Source organism: Argopecten irradians, chromosome 9 (assembly GCF_041381155.1).
Source record: "Argopecten irradians isolate NY chromosome 9, Ai_NY, whole genome shotgun sequence".
Classification (NCBI taxonomy): domain Eukaryota; kingdom Metazoa; phylum Mollusca; class Bivalvia; order Pectinida; family Pectinidae; genus Argopecten; species Argopecten irradians.
The window spans coordinates 39,028,233-39,047,567 of NC_091142.1; the positions used below are offsets into that span (position 1 = coordinate 39,028,233).

Sequence of the window (19,335 nt, forward strand, 5' to 3'; positions counted from 1 at the left end):
CACATCCTGTCAAAAAATTACATTTTTGTTGCAGGAGGTTTTGACTTTGTTTTTTTCTCTTTTTTTTTTTGCTTTTAACAGTTAGCATACTTTCAAATTTCTTACTCATTTGATATGATTTTATATTTGAAAGACATTAACAGACAACCTAAATGTAAATCAATATGTCGGCTACAAAACAATATCAGTGAATAAACGTTAACACCAGAATTTTCAGAAATAAACATTAGAAAGTTAAAATTTGATGACCAATCACTTATTTCTAAAATGTATTGTAAGTCACAATACAATTCAAGCAAAGGAACCTGGACGCCACAAACAACTATATAAAGATGCCCAATACTGAATCTATACATGTCATTTCACGCTACCATCTCAGAATATCTTTATTTTTCAACTAAGGTCATAAATTTTTTCATGCAAATTTTAATTGTTAGTTTTTTTTCTTCAGATCAATGGGGTATTTTTGAAAAATAATTTTTTTCTTTCAAAAGAGCGAAATCTCATGCAGATTATCTGTTAGGTAGACAAATCACAATTAAGTTATAACAAACACAACTCTAGCACTTCAATCTGATATTTCCATTACAAAATGTTAATATAAATCTAAGTTCATGTAGAGATTTTTGAAACACAACCAATAGGAATAAGAATCTTCAGATAAACAAACTTTCTAACCTGAGAAAATGTATGCAAACATCCATTTGAAACTAATACTCCCAAGTTACAAAATAATAGTATTGTAAATTCTTGTGTATATTCAAAGCACACTTTTTCTCATATGATTATAAAAGAAGAATGGGGATGCACACTATAAGCACGTACAAGCCTTTATGGGTCACAAGTTGTTAGGTCCTAGTGTGAATTTTTTACACAACTATTTCAAATGCTACTAAAAATAGACTAAAAGTACATGTAAAAGACTACATGTGCATCTTATAAATTGGAATATTGTCTCGCAGCAAAGTTGTACTTTATATAATTGTACTACTAACATCAAGTAAGAAGGGAACAGTTTTGCGGACATTACAACATTACAAGGAAAGTGCTTTCTAGCTAATTCAAATTTCAAACTCAAAAGTCAAAAGATGATTGGTCAAAGGGCACTGAAGCCCACAGTCATCAAAATACAGATTAAATAATTCAAAGCATAACTTGCTGATAACAGAATACTGGGTCTCAGTGCTTGGTGTTTCAATTTTAACATTACAAAACAGTTTCTTAATTTATTCTACTCACAAGACACATAGTGATTGAATAGCAGATGGACAAATGCTACAAACAATATTAGGATTGATGATGCTGTGAAAGGTTAGCCTCGACAATACACGACAAAACAGACAACCAACATGATGCGAACTTTAACCTCGTTACCTGTAGAATGTAGGACTGAAGTGTGGGAGGCGGCTACAGTGAGACAAAGGGCAAACCTCATTAACATTTATAGTTCAAAGGTCAAACCTCATTATCATTCATAGTTCAAAGGGCAAACCTCATTAACATTCATAGTTCAAAGGTCAAACCTCATTAACATTTATAGTTCAAAGAGCAATGAAGCTTAGGACAAATAAATATGGAAGTAGAGCTCATTTTTGACTAGAGAACTGTATTATTCAGACTTTAGTATAATTCAATTTCAACCTAACATCAATACATACCACTACTTATATTATCTTTTATTTTAGAAAAAGAAATGTTTAGCAAAGGTAATGTATGGGGGATACTTATATAATCTTTTATTTTAGAAAAAGAAATGTTAAGCAAAGGTAATGTATGGGGGATACTTATATAATCTTTTATTTTAGAAAAAGAAATGTTTAGCAAAGGTAATGTATGGGGGGATACTTATAATATCTTATATAATCTTTTATTTTAGAAAAAGAAATGTTTAGCAAAGGTAATGTATGGGGGATACTTATATTATCTTTTATTTTAGAAAAAGAAATGTTTAGCAAAGGTAATGTATGGGGGATACTTATATTATCTTTTATTTTAGAAAAAGAAATGTTTAGCAAAGGTAATGTATGGGGGATACTTATATAATCTTTTATTTTAGAAAAAGAAATGTTTAGCAAAGGTAATGTATGGGGGATACTTATATAATCTTTTATTTTAGAAAAAGAAATGTTAAGCAAAGGTAATGTATGGGGGATACTTATATTATCTTTTATTTTAGAAAAAGAAATGTTTAGCAAAGGTAATGTATGGGGGATACTTATATAATCTTTTATTTTAGAAAAAGAAATGTTTAGCAAAGGTAATGTATGGGGGATACTTATATAATCTTTTATTTTAGAAAAAGAAATGTTTAGCAAAGGTAATGTATGGGGGATACTTATATTATCTTTTATTTTAGAAAAAGAAATGTTTAGCAAAGGTAATGTATGGGGGATACTTATATAATCTTTTATTTTAGAAAAAGAAATGTTTAGCAAAGGTAATGTATGGGGGATACTTATATAATCTTTTATTTTAGAAAAAGAAATGTTTAGCAAAGGTAATGTATGGGGGATACTTATATTATCTTTTATTTTAGAAAAAGAAATGTTTAGCAAAGGTAATGTATGGGGGATACTTATATTATCTTTTATTTTAGAAAAAGAAATGTTTAGCAAAGGTAATGTATGGGGGATACTTATATAATCTTTTATTTTAGAAAAAGAAATGTTTAGCAAAGGTAATGTATGGGGGATACTTATATTATCTTTTATTTTAGAAAAAGAAATGTTTAGCAAAGGTAATGTATGGGGGATACTTATATTATCTTTTATTTTAGAAAAAGAAATGTTTAGCAAAGGTAATGTATGGGGGATACTTATATTATCTTTTATTTTAGAAAAAGAAATGTTTAGCAAAGGTAATGTATGGGGGATACTTATATTATCTTTTATTTTAGAAAAAGAAATGTTAAGCAAAGGTAATGTATGGGGGATACTTATATTATCTTTTATTTTAGAAAAAGAAATGTTTAGCAAAGGTAATGTACGGGGGATATTATTATTATCTTTTATTTTAGAAAAAGAAATGTTTAGCAAAGGTACTGTACTGGGGATTACTCAGTATCATATATTATCATGTAGTTCCAATACAGGTCATTTAGTACACGACCCTCTTATTATCAAATTCTACTCAAAGCTACAATAAACCAATTCATTTTAACCATCAAATTTAACAAAAAAACAAAAAAACATTCGAGACCAAATAGAAAATGTCCTGCAGTAGCTGTGTACACTATGTAGATACTTAAGGAAGGGAGTATTAATATTAATGAAGTTCCCTGTATTTATAAATTCTTTGTATTGTTTGAAAATATCCCTCAATTCCTAGGCTGAAGGAGTGTACATTTTTATCAGTGGAATAGAATGACTACACTGCAAACATTGAAAAAGTGGACACAATTATTATAAGCTTGGATACCTTTTCATTATATTTGCTGGAAAGGTGGAGCCACTGTCATCGGTGGAGATACTCTATATATAGATACTAACACTATGTTCACGGGGGAAGGTGGAGCCACTGTCGCCGGTGGAGATACCCTATATTTAGATACTTACACTACGTTTGCAAGGGAAGATGGAGCCACTGTCGTCAGTAGAGCCACCCTATATTTAGATACTTACACTACGTTTGCAGGGGAAGGTGGAGCCACTGTAATCGGTGGAGATACCCTATATATAGATACTTACACTACGCGGAGGAAGGTGGAGCCACTGTCATCGGTGGAGATACCCTATATATAGATTCATCGGTGGAGATACCCTATATATAGATACTTACACTATGTTCGCGGGGGAAGGTGGAGCCACCGTCATCGGTGGAGATACCCTATATACTTACACTACGTTCGCGGGGGAAGGTGGAGCCACTGTCATCGGTAGAGATACCCTGCAGACTGCTCTGGCTACTGGACTTGCTGCTGAGGTTACTACTGGGCATTGAATGCTGACTCGTCATACTACTAGATTTACTGGTGCTACTGTCTATATTGTCGTCATCCTGGAAAATAAAACAATGTATTATCAGATTCTACATGTCTCTCAGTGTGTCAACTTTTACAGAGGAACTTTTTACAAAGACTGTAGATTAAACACACTCTAGCAGCATGCTATATGAACAATACATTCCGTGTCACAAATATATAATTGTTGCAGAGTTTGTTGTAAGGACTTATTTCAAGAACTGAACATTGAACACTTTGCACAGGAATTGGAAAAGATGTTGGCCAAGACAAAAAGCTTGATAATAAGGTAAGACTCACAAATGGAAACATTGACAAGACTTTTCAATAAGTTATTTTCTTCTTTAAAATCAAATAGTATCCATGCACACAAAAAGATGAACAGTCATATTTTCATCCACAAAATAAATGTTAGAAAATGTGATAACCACAGTATAAACCAACGAAAAATACAACATCTTCTAAATTATTATTTTAATGTAAAATGGGAATGGAAACCATGCAAAAACGTCCACAAAAACAATATTTGTATGCATGTAAAATTGGAATATCATAAACGACATTGACAAAGCAAAAATACACATCAGTTTGAAGCATTAAAACAATTCCATATCAAATCAAAATAGTCTATTTGCTAAGGTTATGTGATAAAACAATATGTATACTTTAATTTTGGTTGCTTTATCACATGTCCTTAGTTTAACAAAGGATGGACCAGTCAACAGAGGGAACATTTGGGTAACCTAAAGTGGATACTAATTCTGTGGTCATAGAATCTGAAGCCATGACAAAATCACACATATTACAACCTCATCAATTAAACAATTAACAGCCAATCAGTGTCAGGGGCTCAAAACAGGAATAATTGTTCCATTAATATCAATGGCAGTGATTTTTCAGGGTATTTTGGGGAAAAAGTTTTTGTAACAAATTGGGAATTTTTAATCGCACAAAGAGCAGTTTTGGGGAAAAGTTTCCTATTACTGAACATGGTGTTATAGATGATTAGATATTGTAAAACAGTAAACTGTTTCATTTTATCAAATGATGATGACCATCACAACAGCTTCAGAGTAGGTTGTTTTAGATTAAACAAAGAGGGGAGAGATTTTCGGGTTTTGTTTGTCTTTCAGAGATTTGATTTGGGAAATTTTCATTATAATTCGGAAAAAAGTTTGGGGGTTTGGCATTGGGAATGGGGTCGTTAATCGACCCCAGTTATATAAGGAGAAAAATCACTGAATGGAATTTTCAAGTATTAGAATGCAAACTATTTTTAACAATTTCTGTACTTCCTGAACAAAGGTCATTTAGTTTACAATGGTTAACATATATACCTACTGGACAAAATATAGGTCACAATGGATATCTTCTGCACAGTTCTCATTTTACATTGGTTAACATCGATAATTTCTACACAGTGATCAGTGTACATTGGTTACCATGGATACCTTTTATGGATACCTTCTATAGAGTGATCAGTTTACATTGGTTGCCATGGATATCTTCTGCACAAAGATCAGTTTATATTGGTTACTATGGCTCTTCTGAACAGTGATCAGGGTATATTGGTTACCATGGAAACCTTCTATAGAGTGATCAGTGTAGATTTGTTACCATGGATATCTTCTGCAAAGTGATCAGTTTACATTGGTTACTATGGAACTTCTTTAGTGATCAGTGTAGATTGGATACCATGGATACCTTCTGCACAGTGATCAGTGTAGATTGGTTACCATGGATACTTTCTACAGTGATCAGTGTAGATTGGTTACCATGGATACTTTCTACAGTGATCAGTGTACATTGGTTACCATGGATACTTTCTACAGTGATCAGTGTACATTGGTTACCATGGATACTTTCTACACAATGATCAGTGTGTATTGGTTACCATGGATACCTTCTGCAGTGATCAGTGTACATTGGTTACCATGGATACCTTCTGCAGTGATCAGTGTACATTGGTTACCATGGATACTTTCTACACAATGATCAGTGTGTATTGGTTACCATGGATACCTTCTGCAGTGATCAGTGTGCATTGGTTACCATGGATACCTCCTGGATACCTACTGGATACCTGATGGGTAAGTGAGTCACACAGACAGGCAGCATGCAGGCTGCAGGCAAAAACCACTGGACACACAGCAACGGTCAAGCGGAGTAAGGGAAGAGACTTACCAAAGAGGGGTCACAAGGACTGACCTGGGAAGAATCGTCCGTGGTAAAATCATCCGACGCTGGACCATTTGAACTGCTCTCTCCCTCTATCACATCCACCATGAGGATCTTCTTCATTCGACGATACTGTAGGTTGTCCAGCTCTCGCACGGCATCCTTGGTACGCTGAATTAGGTCTATGATAACACTACTAGGGCCAGTTCCCTCCAGGAAATGATGCTACACAAACAAATAAAGTACACTTAACTTCGTTTGAATCATTTTATAAATTTAAGGTATTTTTATTTTATTTATTATATATTTGTGATGAAATGTTACTTTAACCCTTACCATATATTAATTACCTACAGTCGAAATCACTTAATTAGAAATTGATATATGTATTGAATTACAGCTTAATTTGAAATGACTTATAATCCCTGTGCACACAAATCCATTTCTTTCTCTTGTTGAAATTGAAATCTGGATAAGATGAAGAGGTTGGCCTATCACAAGAATATTTACCTTTTAGATCTCTGAACAGGTCGATCTATCATTTAAAATCTCTGAGTAGGTTGATCTATCACAGAGTTTTTACCTTTAAAAGCTGAGGAGGTTGGCGGCCTATCAAAGGGTTTTTTACCTTTAAAATCTCTGAGGAGGTCGGACTATCAGAGTTTTTACCTTTAAAATCTTTGAGGAGGTCGACGGCCTATCACAGAGTTTTTACCTTTAATATCTCTGAGGAGGTCGGCCTATCACAGGGGAGTTTGGCGAGGCAGGAGTCTACAAAGTGTCGGAAATCGTCGGACCACTCCCCACCAGCCAGTGTGGGCGGGTCGTTCTGGGCGATGTGATACAGAGCACTCATGGCATTCATATTAAATAATGGCGGCTTACGCTCAGCTGGAAAATCAATAGGTAAAAAGATTACAAACACTTCAATACCGGTAGGTAATAAATGCTCAAATGGAAACTTAGACACAACCGTAAAGTTAACACTCAGATGGAAACACAACCGTAAAGTTAACGCTCAGCTGGAAACACAACCATAAAGTTAACGCTCAGCTGGAAAATTAAACACAACCATAAAGTTAGCGCTCAAATGGAAAATTAAACACAACCGTTAAGTTAACGCTCAGATGGAAAATTAAACACAACCATAAAGTTAACGCTCAGATGGAAAATTAAACACAACCATAAAATTAATGCTCAGATGGATAATTAAACACAACAATAAAATTAACGCTCAGATGGAAAATTAAACAGATAGAGATGACAACCACATCATTAGGTAATAAATGCTCAGTTGCAAAGTTAAACACAAGAACAAGATCTGAGATCTGTAGAGAAAATTTCCTTCAAAATTTCAAAAAACTTTTCTTATACATTGTATTTTGGAAATTAAAGTTTTTATTTTTCAACATTATTTGTATTTAGTCATCAGAACTTATCACCTGACAGGCTTACCTAATTCTATACAGGTGATGCCCATTGACCAGACGTCCGACTTGCCGTCGTACTGTCCCTCGTCCATCGCAAGAATCACCTCAGGAGCCATCCAGTAGGGCGTCCCAACAAAGGAGTTGGCAGGACTTATCAGAGAAGCTGAACCAAAGTCCGCTGAAACAGACAGAAGCATGTAATTAGAACAGAAGACTATACAGTGACTTTGAAGTGGGCTTAGAGTAACCCATAAATAAAGCTTCAATTCAGTTAAGTATGAACACCAGATACTTACTGTAAACCACATTTTTTCACAGCCATTAAATTTTGCAATTTCAAATTTAGAAAGAGTTTGTGGAGATAAACTTTTGCAGATTCAAATTGGAAATAAATTTCAAATCACAAAATTTGCTAAAGGTAGTCACATTTGCTAGAACAAAGCATCAGGAATTGGTCTACTTGGCTAATTTGATGGTGCCGTTTTCTGTCAGCAGTATACTGCCCGCCTTAATGTCTCGGGGCTCTAGTATTTACCTAATTTGACCGTGCCGTTTTCTGTCAGCAGTATACTGCCCGCCTTAATGTCTCGGGGCTCTAGTACTTACCTAATTTGACCGTGCCATTTTCTGTCAGCAGTATACTGCCTGCCTTGATGTCTTGGGGCCCTGGTACTTAGCTAATTTGACCGTGCCATTTTCTGTCAGCAGTATACTGCCCGCCTTAATGTCTCGGGGCTCTAGCACTTACCTAATTTGACCGTGCCGTTTTCTGTCAGCAGTATATTGCCCGCCTTGATATCTCTGTGTATCTTGCCCTGAGTATGTAGGTAAGCCAGTCCCTCTAAAGCATCGTGACAGATAGCCGCGATCTCTATCTCCTTCAATGGTTTCTTATGAACTTAAACAAAGCATGACACAATTCAACGATAGAGTTATCATAGCATATTGATATTCAGAGAAGCTTACTGATTTCACTTTTTGTTTAAACGATGCAACATGTCCATATAATGATTTTAAATACAGTGTATTTAAAGCTGACAATCTCACCTAAAGATTTTTTTATAAGAAAACCTTCAATTCATATCATTTCATTAATGACAATGAAGTAATTTAAAGAAGAAATCCATCTACAGACGAATTTTTTTTAGTGAGATTGATATTTGAATAAAATATCACTTAATGAATACTGGAATACTTCGCATTCGATTTCTATAAAGCAACAATCTAAACTTTCAATCCTGCACCTACCTTCTACGATATCCGAGGCCGAGCCCAGACAATACTCCATCACCAGCTACAAACATAAACAATAATCTTCATTAAACCATGTACATAAGTAAGAATTTTTTTTGGGGTTTTTTTTTTTACATATTATATTTTCAACAGCACGAGTCATTTAAAGACAAGCCAGATTTTGTGAGAATGCTGAAATAGTCTGAGAAACCCCCAATGTGCACCATATAGGTTTTTGAACTGGTTATCCTGAACGTGGAAATTAAGCTAGCTTTTAATAATCATATTGATTCACTTTAACTACTCAGCCACTGCTTCCCCCTGTCATGCATGATTTTTAAAATCAACATTAAGATGGGTTGTGATTTTAGGAGCCGATTTAATTTTGGGTGCATAAAAATCAAAGTTGAATTTGTAATCTTGGATGTTAAACTGGGTTATCACTGCTTTAGCCCATATCATCCCGACACTTACCCATGCTGTGTGCTCTCGGAGGTAACATCCTTTATAGTCTATGACATGTCTGTGTTTTAACTGCCGCAGGAACCGTACTTCCTTGATAATATCCTGCCATTTCTGAAATACACAGTTTGTGAGAACGAAATATATAACATGTACTTATTTGAAAAATGACTTAATATTTCTAGTATGTTCACATATTATTTTTAATCATCTTAATCATTAATTAGGACCCATATTTTATTAGTGTACTGTGTTTATTCCTTCTTCCTTTCAATAGGGTGTATAAATCAGTACACAAGTAAATACATGGCCTTACCTCGTTGGCTTGCTTCCCGTTGTAGGACATCTTCTTAATCGCCACAATCTCCTTGTTGACAATATTTCTGGCCTGAAACAGTCAAGTGGTTAGAATTAAAATACAAAACCAAATAATTTTCTTAGTAAACGGAACATTTCACTTAATTTATATAAATCAATTAAATTGTTAGATAAAATAATTCAATATAAAACATATCAACACAAGACATAATTTTTATCTGATCTTTACATGTTGTTAAATTTAATTTGAAATTCCAAATTCGACCTCTCCAAAACCAAAACAATCTGCAATCCTCTAATCAATGCATTAAAGGATACAAATACTTAATTCTGAATTGAATGTTGATTTAGTCCTAGAGTCTTGAATATTATATTGTTTCAGATAACGTATAGCTGATTATTTTTGCGATTTTGTAGATGCTATGATTGCAAAAATTTGATTCACAAAATATTAGAAATGGTTGAATCATACATACAGTAAAGATCATGAAAATTTAAAACCACTAAAATCCAATTTACTTGCTTTTACTGGAAATTTTGATTTTTTTTACCTGCACTAATAACCAGCATTACAGTTTATCATCAATTTTTTAAGAATATACTTACAAAGTATACTGCACCAAAACTGCCATGGCCAATTTCTCGTAGGTCAACAAATATCTTTTCTGGGTCTTCATTGTAAAAGAAGAGTCCTGCAATATCCGGATCTTTGAGGCTTCCTGCCTTGGAATGGGGCATGTTGACCCCTTCAATTCTGACCTTGGCCTGGTCTACCGAGGGTCAAGGTCTTTGAAAGGGTACAAGAGCCTGTCTCTGATCATGTGAATATAGTTATCTGCCCTTGTCTGTCAAATTTACCTGAAAATAAAAATCAGACGGTTTCATATACAAAAACTGTATCCTATTGTATTCTATTTCAAAATAGATGAATATAATCTCATGATCTCTTTCTGCTATAATTTTCTAAATGAAATCTGATATGGGTCGAAACATCAGTAGTTTCTTTCAGTAAGAAGAACCTCACTGTGTTATATTATGGCCCTGGAATTTTTAATTACCAGTAACATTAATTTTTACAAATAAAGCCATAAAATAGCACATTCTGACCATTTGTCTATAATTACACTTGCTAGGCTTGATCACTATACGCAAGTACTAGCCGATTTTGTTTACCATAACTGCATGGTAACATTGAACTTACGTATGAAAATGTTCTATGCAACGTAAAGGGGCTACTTTTTTTAAAAGAAACACATGACTTTGTTTACATTTTGACGCATCATTACATGTATATATTGTTGTTTTCCATAGAATTTTGGAAAAATGTAAACAATACATATATGTTTTATATTTATATATGATACAAACACTTTTAAAATTAACAATTGTATGAAGAAACGGGAAAAAATAGCGCACCCCATAGAATATATTCTTAGAGGAATTGTTCCATACAAGCATGGTTAACATAAAAGCGAAATCCAATCCCTATATAAATTTGCATTACTTTTTATTGATAAAACTATTATTATGTTTTTGTTGTCCGATTCTTTAATTTCATGTTCATGATTGATTGTTAGACATGTGGGATAAAATAAATTGCCTTGCTTGTATTAGCATGAAATAATACATTAATCAAATTCAAAATTGATTTGTTATCCTTTAAAAATTCTCAATTTCATAATTCATTTTTTTCTCCTTGTTGGCACAAATACTTTAGTATCAGCAATAATCTATATATAGAGTCAGATATCTTCCTTTACCCCACACAATCTGAAAATTTTTAAGTGAAATCTGATTAAGAACAGGTTAGTGCAGTGATGAATTCACAACTTCTCAATAATGCTAAAATATACGTAATTTACAGTAAACCAATTGCAAGAGCACTACTTCATGTTGATAGAATAAAACTGATCTAGAATGCTGACAATGAGCCCTTCCACATGACTACCTGGGTAGTACAAACACAATATCCCTATACTGCACAGTGACAATGGATACAATTTGCTCTTCTTTGATGACCACGTTTATGCTACATACAATATCAATTATACTTTAAACAATACCCACAGTGTACAGGAATGCTGGACCAAAAATATCTTTCTACAGATATAAACTTTTTTTCATTTCTTTTATTTCTTGGTTTGTTTAGCTACTAAAGTTGTCTTACTACACAATAAAGACAGTTTTTACCTGTGTGGTGTTCTGCATCTATATACACCTACAGATAAATACATGTGCTTATGTATGTATTCAAGGAATGTTTAGTGGTCATAAACATTTGCCTATAAATTTTCAAATTCTTTTCTCCTGGCACAGATCCTTCAGTAAACAATTCTATAGGTAAAGAAACCCTTCATTTAATAGGTGTACAATATCATATGTTTTCAATTTTTTATCTTATAAAAAATATATATCCAAAAGGCAATACTTATAAATACCCTTGATAGTAGTTTAACCAAAGACCTAAATTGTCCTAAAGAAATTAAATAAGTCCATGGTCGTACATTTACAAGAATAATTATAATGTTTGTAAAAACAATATTAATAGACATCTTATATTACTTTACTGGAAGTCTTCTATTACTGATAATTTATTCACATAACTCTTCAGTAAAATAAGATAAATGTAATGTCTGAATTGAATGAAAATATTTGAGCATTTGAATTTTGATTCTGCATTTTTGTTCTAATCTGGTTTAGCCAAACATAATCTGTCTAACTCTAACTCTAGCTATAGCTACATCACTGTTCAGCTGCAGGTGTTGTATGCTGCATACTTGCATGGCATCCACCATAAATTATTCATATGGTAAATACATACGAGTATTGCAAAAGTAACATGAATTAATCTCTTCACTGCTTTTCCAATTCATTCTAGATCTCTTTTCTTCAAAATATTTTATGACACTATATGATCATAAATGAAACTACAAATACTTTATATATATATACCTTGGTATTCTATCTGGACCTAACTTGTTCAATCATCTAAACTAGTAAAGATATCCATCTATTGCAATCTCCAATAAAAGTGAACTGAGATTGAATTTAGAACCAATGGACATTGCCCGCTAACAATATGTACCATGCATGTATATTTTATATCTAAGCACCAGTTAGTTACTTTCTTATTTGTCAATATTACTCTTGCCCTTAGCTTGCAGTTAATATACCTGCTTATCAAAATGGCTCCAGAATATCAAACAATAGGAACTCATGAAACCAAATCAAAATAGCAAAACAGAGACAACAGATTTCATCATTAAAATCCAACATGTTCCCCAATCTGCCATGTTGTTTTTCACTCAGACCTATCATCCAATGTCTGATAGCACATGTAGAAATTAAACAGAAGAAACCTAAGCCAATAAAATTTTATAATTAGCATTAACAAACTTCAACATGGACCAAGTTGAGTCTTCACTTCAGAAACCGCAATTGAGAAATCGAAAGATAGTACTAAATTTTCTTTGTTAAAACTCGAGAATTTAGATAAACATATCAATTGGCCAGGTTGTTGTCTTATCATGATCGATCAGTCCAAAAATAGAACATGCACAACCTGAACTTTGGACTGAAGGAAACACATATCTGGAATTTGAAAATTAAAAGATCCCCTCTGTGCTTGTGAGAAATAGTCAAATAGCTGTATCATGATCATGAACTGTGTAAGAAGGATGGGGAGACAGACAACAGTTTGGTTTAACATCCTATTATAGAGCAAATTGCAAAGTCATTTTTAAGGAAAGGCCAGGTTTGAGGAGGTGGAGGAGAGTTGGAAGTTATGTAAAGGGAGTTAACCCTAGCTGTGAATAGAACCTTATGTAAAGGGAGTTAATCCTAGCTGTGAAAAGTAACTTGTGTAGGAACTTATGAAAAGGGAGTTAACCCTAGCTGTGAATAGCAACTTATGGTAAAGGGAGTTAATCCTAGCTGTAAATAGCAACTTATGGTAAAGGGAGTTAACCCTAGCTGTGAATAGCAACTTATGGTAAAGGGAGTTAACCCTATAAAGCTAACTGTTAATAGTAAATTAAGTTATGTAAAGGAAATATTATTACTCCAGCCATAAAATATTATTTCCTGAAGAGATCTTCAGTCATATCACTTGCCTTCAGAATTTATTAGGAAGAAAGAGAAAATAATAACAAAGTATCGGCGTACACAACACAAAAGTTAGAATAAGTTTAAGATTATTAGATAATTAATAACATATATATAAATCCACCGTTTCCCTTAATTTACACAATCATAAGCATTGACGTTCAATATGTAACCAATGCAAGTCACATGTTTATATTGTACATTGTGACAAATTACTACATGTACACGTTGGTTCATCTTGAACATCATGACATACATCATTGCATAACAAAATTTATTATATGTGATTATCAATCATGTACACAATTTTGTATATCAGAATCTTGATTATATTAGTTCTCTTTTATTCACTAAAGCCTCAATATCCCTATCTGTCTTATTCTTTTTTATATTTAGAAGAATATTATAAAAAAATCCTATTGTAAATAATGCAGAGACAGGACAGAATAGAACTCAAGATGAGCGATAATGATTCTGAAACTTTTGATTGAAATCAAATAAGTTATTTTATAACTATTGAACATCGCTAAGTGGGTCCCATTTAGTCAAACAAACCAATGTTAGCCAATGTTGTAACGTCGTTGTTGAGAACGTCTCATAACTACCGTAACTATGTAACGTCTGTCCGAACTCTTCTGAGAAGGTGTCATGGACTTTCCGACTTCCATTCGGCAATAATTGTAGCTTCTATGGTGACCAGTTTAAAACGAGGGCATGTTTACAAGTATCGATTTTCAACAAATGCTGTACCAAAGTTATGAAGAAATCATTTTAAATATTCTTTGATATACTTCATTTGAACTACATCTACAAATACTAACAATATCAAGGTCAAATATAACTTTACTTTTTGTTGATATTTGCGTAGAGTGTGGCTTTAATCTCATTCTAATGGATTTGGCATATTTTTCAGGGTTGTTTATTAGACTGAAAACAAGTATGACTTGAGGCGAATTAATTTTCACTTCTATTTCAATTGTCTCCATCGTGGCATCCATTTGAATTTTATGGCTAAGACCCAGTATATTCCGCCACCAACCTCCACTAGCTGATCGAAGGGTCTATTGCATTTAACTTTATACTATTTTTTTTTTATTTCTATGGCTTCTTTTATTTTTTGTTGTTAATTCTAAATCATGTGAACCATGTTTGTTTTACATGTCTTGAAAAGGGGTATACGTAGACTGTTTTGAAAATTTGACAATTCATTTTGTCTACATAGTTGCAATCACATGTACATACTTTTTGTTTTAAGTAAATTGTATCCTACAAACATAAGTTTGTAAAGATCCTGTATATGCGTTACCCGGAACATACTGTTGAAGCTGATATTACTTCTTTGATCTGTATAGTATATTATGTGTACGCATATACGCGCATCACCTACCAAAATATTGTTAATACCACAAACATTTATTCATGCCCACAGACAGCTTAGAAATAAAGTTTAACCTGATCAGAATATAATAAATTGCAGGAATGCACCAGACTCCTTTTAAATACAACAACATAATTAACTACAAGTTTAAATTATCAACAATGTTTCTTACAGTACCCTGCAGGAACAAATCAATATGCATTTCGCATTTATACACATAACGAAATAAAATTCTATGGAAAAACTTATTACACAATGTGGGACCTACTCGGTATTGCTCTCCGAGTTTTATATATGAAATATACACTATCACATTTCCTCGGACATAGTGAAATTTTCCAGTCCAACAGACATGTCCGGCAAAATTTGACTCGGAGTGCCTGTTTTAAATCCGGTCCGGACCGACTGTCCGCCAACCATTGAGTACCAAAAGTCGGTAGAAATGGCGTCTCTGAAGTATTACGCAGGTGCCAGACCAGGCAAAAATGTAAACTGCATAAGATAATCATGAAAACAGCTGCCTGGATACTTAAAGTAATTATGTTTACTTAAAAAATTCACATTTATGTTCGGTCTGACGAAATCTTGTTTGGTCCGACTTACTCACAGTCCTTGCCAGTCCAAATGTGTACTTTCGCAATGTCGGTTTCCTTTCAGGTTCTTTTTCCCTATACTGTACTAAAGCTTGTGTCTTTTCAGGATGGAACTTTTTAAAAAATATTTCGCACAGGTGCAGATGAAGTACGTAGACAGAGAAACAAACCTCACAAAATATTGGACAATAGAGTAATAGTGTTGTTGAGACTTGACCTAGATTGGACTGTTTGCATGCTTACCTACATTCCTGAATATGTCAATGTAATCAAGGTAAGTCGGTAGGGATTGTAAGTGAATGTGTATGCATATACTCCATTAGATTAATTACATCCCACAGACAATGATTAAGATGACCGGTAGATGTAGTGCTGTCTCAGGACTGTAGTAATTGTCATGGGTGGGGTATGATAGTGTCAAACCGGATATCAACCTGAGAACAATAATAGGTTGTAGAAGTACCCATATAATGTTGGTCGACTGAAATATTAAACACATGTACGTATGGATAAATGTTTATCTGACCCAGCCGTATCGTTCTGTTGCTTCGACTATGCAGATCGAAGACGGACATTTCAGACATTCAACTTCCGAAACGGAAAAATACCCCTAGGCTGTCGGCAATGCGACAAATAAAATGATCCGAGTGACTCAGACTTATAACACATACAGGTCACTGCTGCGTATATGCATTAAACACAAATATGCACGTCCAGAAGTGCAATAGAGTACATTTCTCAAACCGTATTCCCATCCATGTACCTCCCCTCCCATTGCAAGAAATTGATGCTGATCTCAATGACCGAGACGGGGGTTACCATCGCTTCCGTGTTGTATTCTCGAATAAATGGGAAGCATGTACGTTTCATACCTTGGCTAATCAATAGCATACTATCCCAATATAATCTTAATTAGAATATCAGATAATCGACAGTCGTAAAACATCACTTTTCATAGTGTTTACAAGCGTACCTCTTTCAGTATTCTTTTTCCTCTTCCAATATGGCTACGCCTACGCATGCGCTGTCAGAACCGGAGCTTCACAAGGGACGTAAACTTCAGACAACTTTTGAGGCGACACCACGTGCGCTTTAATTACCACTTAGAACTGATGTCTATATTCTTTATCATGATTGTACGCGTTTATTGCACATATGAAAGTCTTATTATGTTTTCAAAAAACTTTAGTGGAAGTCCTTCATTACGTCACCGGAAAATTAATATTCGGCAGTGAAATATTCCCACTTACCCATTGGTCGAAATATCGAGGTCAAAAATGGGCCCATCTTCCTTACATTGGCTGAATTCTTGAAATGCGTGTACAATGTTCTACAATGTTATTGTTGTCATTTTTGTTGACGTTTGATTACTGTGTGGCTTAGAAACATTGTTGGTGATAGATAAGAAAGAAATTTAATATCATCAAATATTATTGAAAACCACAATGCAAATTTGAAATTAAAATAATCTTATCATTTTTTTAATTTATATAATAATTTCTGCATTATTTTCCGCAAGAATGCATATAGTGGGCATACATTGAATTTATTTAATAGAGACATAAATAGCCATATGGTAGATTTCTATTTGTGGTATTTAAGTCCTCCTATTAGAATCGAACGACGGACCTCATATTGTTCTGTCAATTATAAAAAATACATTTGTTGTTGTTTTATTTTTTACCAAGAATCTACACATTTTCTGTAGAGTGTAATTATAAGTGCACATATAATTTTTTCTCCGACCTCCCGCCCAAACTCCCCACCCACAAAGCCGAAAACCTCAAAATATTTTTTTCTTCACACACCATCCCCTATTAAATGAGAAAAAAATCAAAGCACGACAAAAAATCAACACAGCTAGGACAAGTACATGTCAACCAAAATTAGACCTCATTTGGAATACTGTTCTATCGTTTGGTCTCCCTGGACAAAAAAGATATAAAAACCATAGAAAACGTCCAACGAAGAGGTACAAAAAGACTAGTTAACCTTAAGGATCTCTCCTATCCTGACCGATTAAAGACCTTGGGTATCCCAACACTCGAGTATAGAAGACTGAGGGCTGATGTGGTGGAGACCTTTAAAATAATCAACAACATTGGTACCAGTGCACATGCGTACTCCAATGAGACACACAGGTACAAGAGATCAAAACACTATACAAGAAACTCTTTCGTCTCAATTCAGCAAGAACTGTTTTCAGTAACAGGATAATGGAGTCCTGGAATTGATGTGGTCAATGCTGAGAACCTGAACATTTTCAAAAATAGATAAAACAAGCACGAGAAAAAGCACGCCACGAAATTTTTACCATCAACCTAGGAACAATAGTATTATTATACACAAACCTAGGACGTACTATTAAGGATTTTAAGCAATCACTTTAAATATATATCTATACAAGCCTTTTTTGGCTTTCCGATGTTGGACTGATGAGAAACTGATGAGAAATATTAAAAGAATATATGACACCTCAGACATAGCCAAGTTTATTTGCATTTCAGTTGCAATAGTCGCCATTCTGATTTAGTTTTTTTATGAAATAAATTCGAAGAGATTCGAACTCGAAACCCATAGGTGGAGGGCTAGTGTCGGAAAACCCACAGTATTGTCAACTTGAAACACTCGTATCATAAAATCTACTATGAAATTATCACTGGCTTTTCAAGCGCAATTCATATTTTTTTTACAGATTCTGATAACTGGACAGACAGTTTTCAACCTGAAAACAAATTCTAAAATAGGATTTGGGAACATAGTCTTGCATTTTCTTGAATAAAGTGGCTCCTACAATGTAGTGGTCATCCGAAACCGTGACGGATTTAGAACAGGATTAAATCCCACCTTTAGGAAAAGAAAGAGAGAATGAAAGATATAAAAATGGAAGGAGGAAAAGATAGATGTTTCGGTAGATATACAGTGTAATGATATCTTTGTGATAATAGGAACATTTGCGATATACATGTATGTCCTTGATTGCAACAAATTAGTAACTACCAGGCCATTTTAATTCTTTATACTTGCTTCTAAAGTGATGTCAGTGATTGAGCAACTTTAATATGAGTATATGGCGTCGTTTACCTGAGATATAAATCATATATTAAACGTATATTGTGAGTTTGATAAGCCCTTTTCTCTTATACCTACACGTGTAATACTGGCTGGTCTAGGGCAATATACACAGTCACCTGAAGCTGTAATGCATGACTACCCATGTAATAAAGCCTTGTGACGCCATAGCGTCAACAAAATTACTTTTTTCTTGGTATAAATTTAACACTTTTTTTTTCAGAAACTATGCTGGGTTTACTTTTAAAAGATACAAACAACTGGATTTGCGTTGAAAATATCACGCAATTTTCAAGAATTGATTACAGTTAAGATATTTTTAAAATTTATTTCAAAATGCTCGAAAATCATAGTAGTAAAATTGCAATTAAAAGTCGTGGTATGAGAGAAAAATACTCTTTCAAACGCGGATATGAAGGATAGGGATATTTTACCCTCGGGACATTTTGTGACCCTCCGGTAGAATATTCCTATCCTTCGTATCCACATGAAATCATATGAAAGAGTCTTTTAATCTGTAATACTGGTGCGAATTTGAACCCCATGTGGGCAAGTGCTTTGAATATACTGACCGCTAAACGGTTTTTTTCCGAGCATTCCGACCTTTCT

At 33.8% G+C, this 19,335-nt stretch overlaps 1 protein-coding gene across 1 annotated transcript in view; it reads right to left on the bottom strand.

Moving 5' to 3' along the window:
* LOC138332287 (serine/threonine-protein kinase TAO3-like) overlaps positions 1–16,845 on the bottom strand; it is a 29,133-nt gene extending 12,288 nt beyond the window's left edge. Inside the window, exons 1-11 of the mRNA XM_069280316.1 lie at positions 16,628–16,845; positions 10,186–10,437; positions 9,578–9,649; positions 9,274–9,375; positions 8,815–8,860; positions 8,315–8,464; positions 7,592–7,744; positions 6,852–7,027; positions 6,143–6,361; positions 3,838–3,996; positions 1,375–1,407 (exon numbers count right to left, since the gene is read on the bottom strand). Coding sequence (XP_069136417.1) covers positions 1,375–1,407; positions 3,838–3,996; positions 6,143–6,361; positions 6,852–7,027; positions 7,592–7,744; positions 8,315–8,464; positions 8,815–8,860; positions 9,274–9,375; positions 9,578–9,649; positions 10,186–10,317 — 1,242 coding nt within the window. The 5' untranslated portion in view covers positions 10,318–10,437; positions 16,628–16,845. The remainder of the gene's footprint in view (positions 1–1,374; positions 1,408–3,837; positions 3,997–6,142; positions 6,362–6,851; positions 7,028–7,591; positions 7,745–8,314; positions 8,465–8,814; positions 8,861–9,273; positions 9,376–9,577; positions 9,650–10,185; positions 10,438–16,627) is intronic.
* Positions 16,846–19,335: the final 2,490 nt, after the last annotated feature.